The following is a 15687-nucleotide window of genomic DNA, read 5'->3' on the forward strand; positions in this document are numbered from 1 at the left end:
ACTAACTCGTCCAATGTTCGACCCAGGTGAAAAAAGCTTCTGGGGGGGTGTTTGGCTCGAGGTCATGGTGCAAAGGACCCTAGGGTGAAATTACTCCGAACCATCACTTTAAGTGGCACCGAATCCACGTTGCTATTCGGTCTGGTAGAGAACGGTCGTTAAGGCGCCGGTCGGTGCTGTATTAGCACCGGGTCTCGGTACCCAACCCTAGTAACAGCTGAATATTCTATCTCATGATGGACAAGTAGAGACGATTGTAGACGAAAATGAAGAGAGATTTTATCTTAGTTTTTATTTTATGCAAAACATTTTAGTCTCGTCTTTTTTCGTCAACAATAATGAATGTTAATTTAGTCTTTGTCAGCGTTTTTGGACATTGGCGCAGTCTCCTCATCGTCTTGTCTTAGTCATGGAAAAAAAGGTCGTTGACGAACATATTTAGTCTCGTCTTGTCCGGCGAAATTAACACTGCAATGAAACAGCTTTTATGTCACATTGATGACATGTTACTGCAGTAAAAGTACTAATAGTACAAAGTAAAGTTACAGCAGCTGGCTGAGCAGATAACTAACGTGGAAAGAAAACATACAGACTCTCTGCTCCCTGAACTCAACACAATTTGAAAATGATAAAGTGAAAGAGTTACGTACTTGACTGCGCTGATTGGAGGGTTTCTCACGCTGCAGCTTGACCTGGAAGACCTCTGGGACACCGAGACAACTTTATGCTTTTATTGTGAAAAAAGACCGAATTCAAAACATGACACAAGTTCACCATTTCTACAATTTCATGATCACAGCTTCCATCTTTAAAGGACTGGAAGTGGAAGAAGTTTAATGTTCACGAGGAATCTGTTCAAATCATTCTGAATTATTTTATACAAAGTTTATTCATTAGTTCATAACAATAACCTGAAATATTTCTGTAAGTGTGATCCTGTACAGACTCAATTGATCAGCAGTGAGAAACAGGAGGAGACTCTCCGTCCTACACAGAACACAGAGACACTGAGGCACCAGGAGACCAGAACCCAAACCCAGGATAAAGAGGTTGAGTGAATGTGGTGTTGAAGGTGTAGAGGTGGATCAGTGAGTCAGAGGAGACTGTGTAGAAAGACAGAGAGCCAGCAGGACAGTCCACATACACTGCTACTCTATCAGAAACAGAGGAGGAGATGGATGTTTCTATGTTATTGTGCCAGACAGAGTAACCATCATCAGAGCAGCTCAGACTCCAGGACTGATCATTATATCCAAACAAACAGTCATCAATGTCTCCTCTCCTGCTGATTCCTCTGTAACTCACTGATATAACAACCACTCCACTCCTCACAACCTCCCAGTAACAACGACCAGGCAGACCATCTCTACACAGCAGCTGAGGCCACCAGGAGTCAAACCTCTCTGGATGATCAAGATATGGCTGATCCTCCTTCACAGCTATCACCTTCCTGTCGTTGTCAGACAGTTTGAGTTTTCTGTCCACTGTGTTTGTGTCGAGTGTGAGTTCACAGGAATCTGACGTAGAGAACGAGACAACACAGCTGCAGTTATTAACCTATCAGCACTTTTATGATGACATCAGAGGGTTGAATGAGTGATGTCACAGTTTGATGAATGACATTAAAAACACACTTACACTTCCTCAGACCTGGTGTCAACCATCTGACTCCAGCAGGCTCCACCCTGAAAGGAGGGGGGGGGGGCATTACATTACTCACACACACACACACACACACACACACACACACAGTCAATCAATTAAAATATTTAATTAAATTTAATTTCCTTTAAAGTGTCCAATCATAACAGAAGTTATCTCAGGACACTTTCCAGATAGAGGAGGTCTAAGTCAGGATTTCATAGTACGCACAACAACCGTTTGCCCTCTAAAGCCGTTTACTGCTCCAGAAATTAGCTGTTCTTATAATAGGCTATTTTATGTATATGCAAGTGTGTTCCTAGCGCACTTTTTAATCTCATAATGACCAGGTCATGAGAATATTACTGAAACTACAGGTTGTTGTTTTATAGGATGGAGATGTCCATCTCTCGTTTCTGATAAACTGATCTATAGACTATATGAACACTGTGTAATTCAACCGAAGCTGCATGAAAATAAAAGCCCTACAGAGGGAAATGAATGATATAGGTTAGTACAAATAACAGCATGTGTGTTGTGAATTCCTCATGCTACGGAGACGGTGTAGGTTACAGTGTGTGTAGTTACATACATAATTACGTAAGTTATGTAAGAAATCTCCAAGATCGCCTCGTGTTTTTTTCATTACGCCAGTTGCCTGTTCAGAAGTCAGAGACGATACACTTCCTTCATTTATCCAACAATGTACAGCTTGTGACTGCCTGTAATGCACCATCTTACTACCAAGTAAAAAGTTGAACTCCACCTGGTGACTCATGCTCTCTGATAGGAGCCCTGAAGCGGCTAATACACATTATCCAGCATTCACAGGGTTAAAATCCCAACAGCGTGCCTATTACGTTTATCCTTACTCCGCCAGATGGATTGCTTCACATTTGCTCGGCATATCCATCTGGGAATTTACCGTTGGAGAACTTTTGGGAAGGGGCGAAAATACTGGTTAGCTGATTGGATAAACCATCTGTCTATCACCACCTATGTTGGTGACAGACGGGCCAAATCAACCAATCAGATCAACGAAGCGTATGAAAATACAACCACAAGCCCCTGCTGCTGCAGGCAAAGCATAGCTCGTTAGCTCAGCAAGCAAGCAACATGTCAGTAAAGGATATTTGCCATTTGTGTAACGAGAATTTACGAATAAAAGGTTCCCGGTCCATATTCCAAAAGAAGGATCCAAGCGAAAAAAGCATTAGTGAGCGGCTAACAGAATTAGGGCTACCGCTGTCTGAAAATACTGGTTAGCTGATTGGATAAACCATCTGTCTATCACCACCTAAACCTGCCTCAAAACCAACGCTGATTGGTCGGTCATTTGTCGAACGGCTCCAAATTTTCTCTATCTCAAGATGCCAGACTGATCTGTGAGTGGAAAACTGGAGCTCACAAGATCAGGACGGTCTCACAAGGCTATATTACGTTTGGACAATTATGAATTCATGAATTAGACAACATTTTACAAAGTTTACGAAGTCGCCCTGACGTTGCCCTGACGCCCTGGGATCCAACATTTTACTGTTTACACTATCGTTACATTTGACGTGTTTACCGTCCATAACATGATGTCTTTTTCATAGACTACATGTTACATAATGATGACATCAGCTGAAACAGACCGTATGACACTAATTTGTGCTTGCAATATAAAAACAATTTGGCGAGAGAGAAAGAGAGAGAGACACACAGAGCAAGAGAGAGAGAGAGAGAGAGAGAGAGAAAAAAAGAGAGAGAGAGAGAGAGAGAGAGTGATCGCAATAGGGGATTTTAAACAAATTTTAAGGCTACTGAAAAAAACATCTTCAGAATCCTGTTCTTGTTTTTAGTACTTTGGTGTTTTTGGTGCACTTTAGTTTAAATATTGTATAGTACATATTGTGTATACCATTGTAATCTGTCTGTCTGTAACTGATGTGTACTGTCCTTAACAGGTCTCTCTTGAGAATGAGACCCTGGGCCCTATTTTAAGTATCAAACGCCAAACCCAAGTAGCTTTATGGGCAGATCTTGGGCACTGTTGCTATTATACCAGCAGGATAAATGACTCTTGCGCCCGACGCAAATCTAAAATGGGTTGGTCTGAAGTAGCTACATTACTCATAGGTGTGGTTTGGGTGTAACGTGCAATAAACTAATCAGAGCGTTATCTCACATTCCCTTTAAAAGCAGGCACGCTTGTTCCATGGCGGATTGCTGTTATAATGGTGGATTTGATAGGCGCACGCTTAATACATCCACAGGCGGACGCCAGTAGCGGTTCACAGCCGAGGAGACCGACGTTTGCTATTGATTTATCTTTTTGACAAAATGTAAATAGAAATGTCACAAAAACATACTTTCCGAGGTTTTGGGCTCACTCTCACTGAATCAAAAGGTTATGAATGCATGGTGATATTTTTGCAATGTAGTCTAACATTAGACCGGGATTACCTCACTATAGACGATGCAGCTCTTCTGTCTCTCCTCTCCCATACTGCTGCTGGGGCATGTGGGTTAAGTGGCATTGGCACATGCAGTTCAACATCACATCTCCTTAAGTCCTCTAATATTTCCTCATTTATGTCATCAACACATCCATGATTCATGGAAATGTTGTGTAAAACAAGGTCATACTTTTCCTTTGCAAAAATGTTAACTGCTGGGTCCGTGAGATGAGAGAAGCAAAGTGCGGTGTGCACACTCTACATGACGGCCAAGCATGCGCCCTTAAAATAGCATCTGAATAACGCACCACTGACTTTAGACTAGGTTTTTCCTGGGGTCTCATTTATAAGCGTGGCGTACGCACAAAACAGGGCTGAAAATGTGCGTACGCCACTTACCACGCAAAGGTTGTGATTTATAAAAAAACAAACATGACGGTAGAACACAAACTCTGACCCATGCGTACGCACATGTTGGAGACAAAATAGGAATTGGCGACGCAAATGGTGAGGTGGTGAACTGAAGTCAGACTGCAGAAAGTAAATGGGAATAACGATTACTCATAATATTTTCAAGTATTGATGCCTCACGCAAATTTTTTCACTCCATATCATTCACGTTACCATCCTTCATCCATCCATCCATCCATCTTCGTCCGCTTATCTGGTGTCGGGTCGCGGGGGGAGCAGCTCCAGCAGGGGACCCCAAACTTCCCTTTCCCGAGCAACATTAACCAGCTCCGACTGGGGGATCCCGAGACGTTTCCAGGCCAGGTTGGAGATATAATCCCTCCACCTAGTCCTGGGTCTTCCCCGAGGCCTCCTCCCAGCTGGATGTGCCTGGAACACCTCCCTAGGGAGGTGCCCAGGGGGCATCCTTACCAGATGCCCGAACCACCTCAACTGGCTCCTTTCGACGCAAAGGAGCAGCGGCTTTACTCCGAGCTCCTCACGGATGACTGAGCTTCTCACCCTATCTTTAAGGGAGATGCCAGCCACCCTCCTGAGGAAACCCATTTCGGCCGCTTGTACCCTGGATCTCGTTCTTTCGGTCATGACCCAGCCTTCATGACCATAGGTGAGGGTAGAAACGAAAACTGACCGGTAGATCGAGAGCTTTGCCTTCTGGCTCAGCTCTCTTTTCGTCACAACGGTGCGATAGATGGAATGTAATACCGCACCCGCTGCGCCGATTCTCCGACCAATCTCCCGCTCCATTGTCCCCTCACTCGCGAACAAAACCCCAAAATTACTGAACTCCTTCACGGGGGTATAAGGACTCATTCCCTACCTGGAGAAGGCATTCCATCGGTTTCCTGCTGAGAACCATGGCCTCCGATTTAGAGGTGCTGATCCTCATCCCAACCGCTTCAACATTCGGCTGCGAACCGATCCAGTGAGTGCTGAAGGTCACAGGCCGATGATGCCATCAGGACCACATCATCTGCAAAAAGCAGCGATGAGATCCCCAGCCCACCGAACTGCAACCCCTCCCCCGACTAACGATATCCTGTCTATAAATATTACAAACAGGATTGGTGACAAAGCGCAGCCCTGGCGGAGGCCAACCTTCACCTGAAACGAGTCTGACTTACTGCCGAGAACCCGGACACAGCTCTCACTTTGGTCGTAAAGAGATTGGATGGCCTTGAGTAGAGACCCCCTCACCCCATACTCCCGCAGCACCTCCCACAGTATCTCCCGGGGGACCCGGTCATACGCCTTCTCCAAATCCACAAAACACATGTAGACCGGTTGGGCATTCTCCCAGGCTCCCTCCAGGATCTTTGTGAGAGTGAAGATCTGGTCCATTGTTCCACGACCAGGACGGAATCCGCATTGTTCCTCCTCAACCCGAGGTTCGACTATCGGCCGAACCCTCCTTTCCAGCACCTTGGGGTTGAGACTTTCAAGGGAGGCTGAGAAGTGTGATACCCCTGTAATTGGCACACACCCTCTGGTCCCCTTTTAAAAAAGGGGAACCACCACCCCAGTCTGCCACTCCTTTGGCACTGTTCCAGACTTCCACGCAATGTTGAAGAGGCGTGTCAAACAGGACAGCCCCTCCACACCCAGAGCCTTGAGCATTTCTGGACGGATCTCATCAATCCCCGGGGCTGTGCCACTGTGGAGTTGTTTGACTACATCAGTGACTTCCGCCTGGGAAATCGACGACAATCCCCCGTCATCCTCCAGCTCTGCCTCTAACATAGAGGGCGTATTAGTCGGATTCAGGAGTTCCTCAAAGTGCTCCTTCCCCGCCCTATTACCTCCTCAGTTGAGGTCAACAGTGTCCCATCCCGCGTTACACAGCTTGGATGGTTCTCCGCTTCCCCCTCCTGAGGTGGCGAACAGTTTTCCAGAAGCACTTTGGTGCCGACCGAAAGTCCTTCTCCATGTCTTCTCCAAACTTCTCCCACACCCGCTGCTTTGCCTCTTTCACGGCAGAGGCGCCCCGCGGCGCCCCCGGTACCCTGCAACTGCCTCCGAGAGTCCTCTGGGATAACATATCCCCGAAAAGACTCCTTCTTCAGTCGGACGGCTTCCCTGACCACCGGTGTCCACCAGCGGTGTTCGTGGGTTACCGCCCTTGAGGCACCTAAGACCCTAAGACCACAGCTCCTCGCCGCAGCTTCCGCAATGGAAACTTTGAACATTGTCCACTCGGGTTCAATGCCCCCAGCCTCCACAGGGATGCACGAAAAGCTCCGCCGGAGGTGCGAGGTTGAAAGTCTGTTGGACAGGGGCCTCCTCCAGACGTTCCCAATTTACCCGCACTACACGTTTGGGCTTACCAGGTCTGTCCGGAGTCTTCCCCACCCCTGACCCCACTCACCACCAGATGGTGAACGGGTTGAAAGCCCTGCCCCTCTTTCACCCGAAGTGTCCAAAACATACGGCCTCAGATCAGATGAAACGATTATAAAATTGATCATTGACCCCGCTACCCAGGGTGCTCTGGTACCAGGTACACTTATGAGCATCCCTATGTTCAAACATGGTGTTTGTTATAGACAATCCATGACTAGCACAGAAGTCCAACAACAAACAACCACTCTGGTTTAGATCAGGGAGGCCGTTCCTCCCAATCACTCCTCTCCAGGTGTCTCCATCATTGCCCACGTGTGCATTGAAGTCCCCCAGCAGAACAATGGAGTCCCCCTCTGGCGCCCCATGCAGGACTCCACTCAAGGTCTCCAAGAAGGCCGAATACTCCGAACTCCTGTTTGGTGCATATGCACAAACAACAGTCAGAGTTTCCCCCCCCACAACCCGCAGGCGTAGGGAGGCGACCCTCTCGTCCACCGGGGTAAACTCCAACGTAGCGGCGCTCAGCCGGGGGCTTGTTAGTATCCCCACACCCGCCCGGCGCCTCACCCTGGGCAACTCCGGAGAAGAAAAGAGTCCAACCCTATCCAGGAGTACGGTTCGAGAAGACTGTGCGTAGAGGTAAGCCCCACCAGATCTAACCGGTAGCGCTCCACCTCCCGCGCAGTTCCCGCTCCCCCACAGAGAGGTGACGTTCCCGGCCCCCCAGAGCCAGCGTCTGCCTCCGGGTCTGGTCCGTCGAGGCCCTGACCTTCACCGCCACCCATGTGGCAGCGCACCCGACCCCAGCGGTTCCTCCCACAGGTGGTGGGCCCATGGACTGGAGAGATGGGAGGTACGTAGCTTGTTCGGGCTGTGCCCGGCCGGGCTCCGTGGCAAACCCGGCCACCAGGCGCTCGCCGACAAGCCCGCCGTCTGGGCCTGGCTCCAGACGGGGGCCCCGGGCTTCCTCCGGGCAGGTCACTCCATCTCTACCTTGTTTTTCCATAGGGTTTTTGAACCATTCTTTGTCTGGCCCCTCACCTGAGACCACTTTGCCTTGGGAGACCCTACCAGGAGCACAAAGCTCCAGACAACACAGCCCTCAGGTTCACAGAGACACACAAACCTCTCCACCACGATAAGGTGATGGTTCACGTTACCATGTAGATTAAATCCACCAGTGTTATTAACGCTTGTACGGAGTGATAATTGTTACATAACATCTCCAACTCAAATCTTAAATAAAAAATTGTTCTTAATCGGCGCTGTCTCACCGTCACATTGTCCGCTACAGAGGGCAGGAGGAGGAGATGACCCGACTGCATGGAATACAGGATAGCATCAAATACCTTAGCATTGGATAACTGCAGAACACAGTGTAAATAACTAAATATCTGTCTTTAATACTGTGCATATATTATCAAATGTCAAAGTCTGAAAATACAGCCGTTAAGCTCTTGTGAAATCGTTAGCCTTAATGTCCTCGTTATCAGTCAACTTTAATACTGTTTGTGACAAAACCTGCATGAAGAAAAGTGTGTTTGCCTATTAGACTTTCTTTCGTCTTCAAATTGTATGTCGGGGTGGGGGGTACCACTAGTTGATGCTGTGTTGGCAAGGTGTTAACAATCACAAATTGTTGTAAACATATAAATACTGCGGTGACCCCCGTGCGTAATGCTGCATGATATCACTGCTGGCCCTGCAGGAGGACTACGGCAATGGAAGAATCAGGAGAAAAAGAGACTTCAGGGACCATGACGATGACTGGCTAATATGCCGATTTAGGTTAAAGCTGTGCTCTTTATGATTTATGTACTGAATTGGGGCCAGCAGCGAGGGCAACGCGACAGAACCGTGCCATCCCGGTCCAAATACAGGTCCTCGCCACTCTGGGGGAAACCAGCTGTTTCCAGAGGGAAATGTCAGACAGCTAAGTGTTTTTTTTTTATAAATATTATATATAATCTTCAACTTTATCACTAAGGCTTGTTTGGATATAATATACAGTGCCTTGCGAAAGTATTCGGCCCCCTTGAACTTTTCGACCTTTTGCCACATTTCAGGCCTCAAACATAAAGATATAAAACTGTAATTTTTTGTGAAGAATCAACAACAAGTGGGACACAATCATGAAGTGGAACGAAATTTATTGGATATTTCAAACCTTTTAAACAAATAAAAAACTGAAATATTGGCGTGCAAAATTATTCGCCCCTTAAGATAATACTTGTAAGCGCCACCTTTTGTGACACATTACAGCTGTAAGTCGCTTGGGGTATGTCTCTATCAGTTTTGCACATCGAGAGACTGACATTTTTGCCCATTCCTCCTTGCAAAACAGCTCGAGCTCAGTGAGGTTGGATGGAGAGCGTTTGTGAACAGCAGTTTTCAGTTCTTTCCCAGGATTTCCGATTGGATTCAGGTCTGGACTTTGACTTGGCCATTCTAACACCTGGATATGTTTATTTGCGAACCATTCCATTGTAGATTTTGCTTTATGTTTTGGATCATTGTCTTGTTGGAAGACAAATCTCCATCCCAGTCTCAGGTCTTTTGCAGACTCCATCGGTTTTCTTCCAGAATGGTCCTGTATTTGGCTCCATCCATCTTCCCATCAATTTTAACCATCTTCCCTGTCCCTGCTAAAGAAAAGCAGGCCCAAACCATGATGCTGCCACCACCATGTTTGACAGTGGGGATGGTGTGTTCAGGGTGATGAGCTGTGTTGCTTTTACGCCAAACATAACGTTTTGCATTGTTGCCCAAAAGTTCGATTTTGGTTTCATCTGACCACAGCACCTTCTTCCACATGTTTGGTGTGTCTCCCAGGTGGCTTTTGGCAAACTTTAAACGACACTTTTTATGGATATCTTTAAGAATGTGCTTTCTTCTTGCCACTCTTCCATAAAGGCCAGATTTGTGCAGTATCGGCTGATTGTTGTCCTATGGACAGAGTCTCCCACCCTCAGCTGTAGATCTCTGCAGTTCATCCAGAGTGATCATGGGCCTCTTGGCTGCATCTCTGATCAGTCTTCTCATTGTATGAGCTGAAAGTTTAGAGGGACGGCCGGGTCTTCGTAGATTTGTAGTGGTCTGATACTCCTTTCATTTCAATATTATCGCTTGCACAGTGCTCCTTGGGATGTTTAAAGCTTGGGAAATCTTTTTGTATCCAAATCCAGCTTTAAACTTCTCCAATGAGTATCGGCCTGCCTCGATGCGTGTTCCTTGTTCTTCATGATGCTCTCTGCGCTTTACACGGACCTCTGACACTATCACAGAGCAGGTGCATTTATACGAGAGACTTGATTACACACAGCTGGATTCTATTTATCATCATTAGTCATTTAGGTCAACATTGGATCATTCAGAGATCCTCACTGAACTTCTGGAGAGAGTTTGCTGCACTGAAAGCAAAGGGGCTGAATAATTTTGCACGCCCACTTTTTCAGTTTTTTATTTGTTAAAAAAGTTTGAAATAGCCAATGAAATTTCGTTCCACTTCATAATTGGGACCCACTTGTTGTTGATTCTTCACAAAAAATTACAGTTTTATATCTTTATGTTTGAGGCCTGAAATGTGGCAAAAGGTCGAAACGTTCAAGGGGGCCGAATACTTTCGCAAGGCACTGTATATAGTTCTGTTAAATCTTATTATATACGTCTGGTATATCAAAGCTGTCCCCGAGTGCCGTAATTCATTCCCTAATTTACCGACGTAAGTCTGTGGAGGGAAAAGTCCGCTGTGCATCGGGTGCAAAATAGGAATGATACATGCGTTGATGTACAAAGTCAATTGCGCTGGGTGCAAGATAGGGCCCCCTGTGTCTCAATGAGATTACCTGTATAAATAAATGTTAAAGGGGTGATAGAATGCAAAATCGATTTTACCTTGTCATAGTTGAATAACAACAGTTTAGTGGGTAAATAGGACATACATAGAACCTCAAATTCCCATTGACACCTCTTTCCTCTGTAAATTTCACAATTTGAAACTGCCTCTGAAAACGGGCGAATCTCAACTAACATGAGCAAACATGAGCAAAATAAGGAGGAGCCACTGAGTTGACGTCAACTCGGTAGTCTCTATCTTTGTCACACCCCAACATTTACACTGATCTGAGGTCAGTTTAGTCTTCTGAATAGGTCGCGCAGATCTCAGAAATTGTATACATTGTTCATCTGCTATTTTACCACTAAATTCACTTCTGAGACTTTTTTATGCAAGAAATCAACTATGTAGAGGTCAAATATGTGCCGTTTTACGAAAATTGATGTCTAATGACTAATGACTAATGACTGTGTGTCCCCTCTTCCTGCTAAATGGCCGGTGTGTGTGAGTGAGATTGCGGTCAGCGAGCTTGTTACGCCTGCAATCTCTTACCACAGGTTCCAGTTAATCTTATAATGGATGTGTGTTGAGTTATTTAAACAAATGATCGGGGAAATAAACGCCGCTTGTCTGCGAGTCTTATTGATAGAGCCTGCGGCTGGATGGAACTCCATCAATGAGAGCTAGCTAGCCTCCTCTTAGAATTCCTCTGAAATTCACAAAAATGCATTCAATTGAAATCGGACACCATTGTTAGCTTTATAAGACCTTGGGGTAGATATATAAGTGGCGTGACGAAACTCAAACTGTAAATATACTCTAGTTATGCCGAAAGTGAAGCTAACTAGCCACGATCAGTACACATAGGATTGAAGGTACACTAGCAGTGTGTGTATATATATATATATATATATATATATATATATATATATATATAAAATGAATATATAGGCCATTAATTATAAAAAATATAATTTTCTGATTCTGACAATCTCTTGGCCAGCAGAGAAGGCCTTGCTGGCCCTGACGGCCCACCTCTGATCTACAGATCGAGTCAGAACAATGAATATTCAGATTAACAGTGGATGGCTTGTGGGGGAAATAATGTATAAATAATGAGGAAAATATAACTGAACATAGCAGAGAGCAGAACAGACTTTTTGCGCATTTACAGATTGTTATCATTAGAGGAGTGTCTCATAGAAACAAAATTATGCACAATGTGGACAGGATACGGCTGCCAGCACCACTGTCACACTATCATTTACAGAGAACCAACAATTCCCCCAAGAGCAAGCATTTGGTGCAACAGTGGACCTTTCTCTGTAGAGAAACATCAACATTACATCACTCTCACACACACACATACACACATATATTGTGTTTGCACCGCAGGGACTAGGAAAGAGTGTTTTGAGGGACTTGTTGAACTTAGAGTCGGTACTCTCCCAGCACAAGAGGAACTTAAAGGAATAATTGGTCCAGACGTCAGTGTACATCTCTGACTGATAACATGATCCATGCAGCACCGGCAACTGACATTTTAAACCTTTAGCTAACTAATCTGCCGAAAGAGTAAATTAATGCTTCATCCACACACTCTTGTTACAGTGTAGAAAGCACATTTCTTTGTGCTAAGCTTGGTTAAAATCTGTCCTGGACCTTTCTCTGTCGAGTTGAAACTGATTTGATCCCGGGAAAGAGGGAAAAAAGGATGTTTCTTAAAATCACAGACAGTGCCTTTAACATACAGAGATGTGTCCAAACTACATCAATTATTAACAAAAGGGAGTTATCATTTTAGTTCCTGGAGATGTTCTCCTTTAAAACGTCCTACACAAATATATCTTTTTAATATTCATCAGTGTTTGTACCTGAGAGTGTCCAGTCTCCAGAGAGGATCCTTCAGTCCCGCTGACAGTAGCTTCACTCCTGAGTCTCCTGGATGATTGTAGCTCAGGTCCAGCTCTCTCAGATGGGAGGGGTTGGAGCTCAGAGCTGAGACCAGAGAAGAACAGCCTTCCTTTGAGATCAGACAGCCTGACAGACTACAAACACACAAAACAACACAAAGGAACCCTCTGTCAACACGTGGAGCCATGTGTTTTTTGTTTGTTTCAGACAGATAATGTTTGTGTGTAAATGTTATGTCTGGACTTTTGGTGATAAAGAATATAAAATCCATTTTCTAAACACGTTGGAAACATCATAACTAATTGTGACTGAATGAGGAGTAAAAAGACATCCAGTAATCAAATTCACATAAGATAAAAAAAAATAAAAAATTAGGTTCTCAATCTCAGCCATAGTTCATACTTCGTGCTTTACGACATAAATAAGAACAAAATGCTCTGGAAACATTCAAAGACATTAAAATTCTGACATGAGAAGGGCGGTTTAAATTTAATAAAGCTTAACATTTAGAGAAATATCATATAAGAAGACAAATACTGATTGTGTTTATATGTGGAGTCTGGACTTTTGGTAGTCTGGCTATCACCAGACCAAGCTCAATCTTTTAAGATGGAACAGTAGTCTGGGGAGTCTGCTCTGTATTTCCTACTGCACAAGAGGCGTGATAAATGGGCATAGTTCACATGACTGTACGCAATTGGATAGTCCAACCAATCAGACCAACGATCCGGGTGACGAAGCAGCGACAGCAGCATCAACGGGTTGCTGCCTGGGTTTACCCAGTCTAGACTTTTGGTGATACAGTATATGAAATCCCTTCTCAGCATGTTTAAATATCTGCTGCTCTACTCTAAACAAGTTGGAAACTTGATAATTAATCGTGACTGAATTAAGCAATATTACACAAGAGGGTTTGATTTAACATCATTATTGGCACGACAGTGATGCGGCTAGGACTGAGGCGCTTGCGCCAAGGTTTGTAAGCATGACTGAAGTGATAATATGATGTTAAATCAAACCCTCTCGTGTAATAAAGTGATTATACAACAACGGTTTCCAACTAAATAAAAGTTATAATCAAACTGTATTCATATTGTGGGGCAGGGCTGGATTGGCCATCTGGCATACCGGGCATTTTCCGGGTGGGCCAACGCGCGCACTGGCAGCGCAATGCGTAGCCGCACTACGTGGCCATTTTGGCGGCGTACAAAGAACTACTCGGCGCCATTGGTTAATTTTCTTTATTGACAATGGCCTGACCCAATCAAATCCAGGAACCCCCGTCCACACTCTGTGCCGCAAATTTACGAATCCCACTATGGCCACGCCTCCCGGCCCAGAGAAACAAGCTGTAATAGTTATGCTGGAAGTTTAGCATTCACGTTAAAATGGACAAACGACCACCAAAGCGCAAGGGAGGTACAGAGAAATTAAAGGAGAAAAGGATTAAGAATCTACAGGTGGATTCCTCAAAATGTGCCAAAATTTCGGACATGTTTGGGGCTGTAGTAGCTGCTTCAACATCAGCATTACCTGAAGCCGAGTAGGAGGAGAGGTGGCTGGCTATACAGAGAAGCAGAAACAACAACATGACAGGGAAGAAGCATTGACATGGGAAGAAGCCGAGTGACCATGACAGGGCCATGGGAGCGACTGAGGAAAAGATGGAAGAGAGAGTAGAGGATGATGTGGTAAGGAGTAGACAAATCAACAGGGACTCTCAGGAAGGGAGGGAGGCTGTGTGTGTGTGTGTGTGTGTGTGTGTGTGTGTGCGTGCGTGCGTGCGTGCGTGTGCGTTATGTGCGCTTCACGTCATAACGACAACAAGCAGTTTGGCTGTAACATTAGTGGCTGTCAGGTAACCTAACTGCTTAAGCTTACATTGAAAATGCTAGCGGTTAGCCTGTTGGGTAGCTGAAAAGTCTGTGTGATCTATAAAATCAGTGGTGATACAAGCATCAGTGTTCCTTGAATTGCTTAATTAGCTCTTTTCTAGGGCATATACTCTCAGCTTTATTGTAGCTTTTGGGAAGGGTTATGGTTATTGTATTTAGCAGACACTTTTGTCGCACATATAAACACCAAACAGCTTGGCTAACTTAATCTGGTTATAACTAAAATATCTACTGAAATCATGGATAGATTTAGCTGCTATCCGCAAACTTCATTATTAATGTGTCAGTGGCACAGCTGATGTGATCCAAACAGCTAATTTGATTCAAACTATTCCAATAACAGTTAACTCCAGAGTGTTGTAAAAGTGTTGTTTCATCCAATGATTCACTTATCGTCCTCAGTGTTTCCTCTATGTTGATTGGCAAGTGGCGGTCCGCCCCGGTTAGATTTCTCCCGCCATGGTATCAGAAATATATATACAAAAAGCCGTCTATCAGCAGTGATTGTAAAGAGCACGTCGACGGAGAATAGCGCAGACATGCGCTTCACAACGTGAGTGGGCATGCGTGCCACTCGGAGAAAAGGGAGAAAGAAAAAAGAGACAGGCTGTCCGGAGAACCCGGTTGAGATGGCATGTGTGCATTCTTGACAACTGTAAGTCGTATAACTTATATTGTCAGTTCATTTAAGCCTGTATTAGTCTATAGTTCTTGCACATTTTTAGTTTCACCTTCACCTGCTAGCTAAATTGCACGTGGCTGTTGATTCAATACAACGCCCTTGATATCATATCATGGCATAGTAGGCTAAACCGGGATTATTTCATACATTCATGAAACATATTGGGGGAAATTTATTCAACATAATTCACAGCCAAATAAAAATTAAAAGTATGTTATTTGAACATTTATAACCTAACCTAACCTGGCAGGCACTGCCTCCGATTTGGTGTCTGCCCTTTTTTGTCCTCCATAAACTCCGCTCTCAGCTCCTCTGCCAGTTGCTGCACGAACTTCCTCCGGGACATTTTACAGCTGGTGCACTCCTTGGAGAGGATGTGTGCAATGATTCCAGCCAGTTGTAGCATGTATGAAGTTATATGAACACGTAGACAGCTACCGGCCATCTACGTGTACTGCGCCTTTCCCG

At 45.0% G+C, this 15687-nt stretch overlaps 1 protein-coding gene across 1 annotated transcript; it reads right to left on the bottom strand.

Moving 5' to 3' along the window:
- Positions 1 to 717: 717 nt before the first annotated feature.
- On the bottom strand, positions 718 to 12830 carry LOC120561566 (neoverrucotoxin subunit beta-like). The gene is made up of 3 exons (XM_039804701.1): positions 12603 to 12830; positions 1639 to 1685; positions 718 to 1517 (listed from the first exon to the last, which is right to left on the bottom strand). Exons 1-3 carry the CDS (start codon positions 12827 to 12829, stop codon positions 988 to 990), a joined length of 804 nt encoding a protein of 267 aa, XP_039660635.1. The 5' UTR covers position 12830; the 3' UTR covers positions 718 to 987.
- Positions 12831 to 15687: the final 2857 nt, after the last annotated feature.

This window comes from Perca fluviatilis, chromosome 7 (assembly GCF_010015445.1).
Source record: "Perca fluviatilis chromosome 7, GENO_Pfluv_1.0, whole genome shotgun sequence".
Lineage (NCBI taxonomy): Eukaryota > Metazoa > Chordata > Actinopteri > Perciformes > Percidae > Perca > Perca fluviatilis.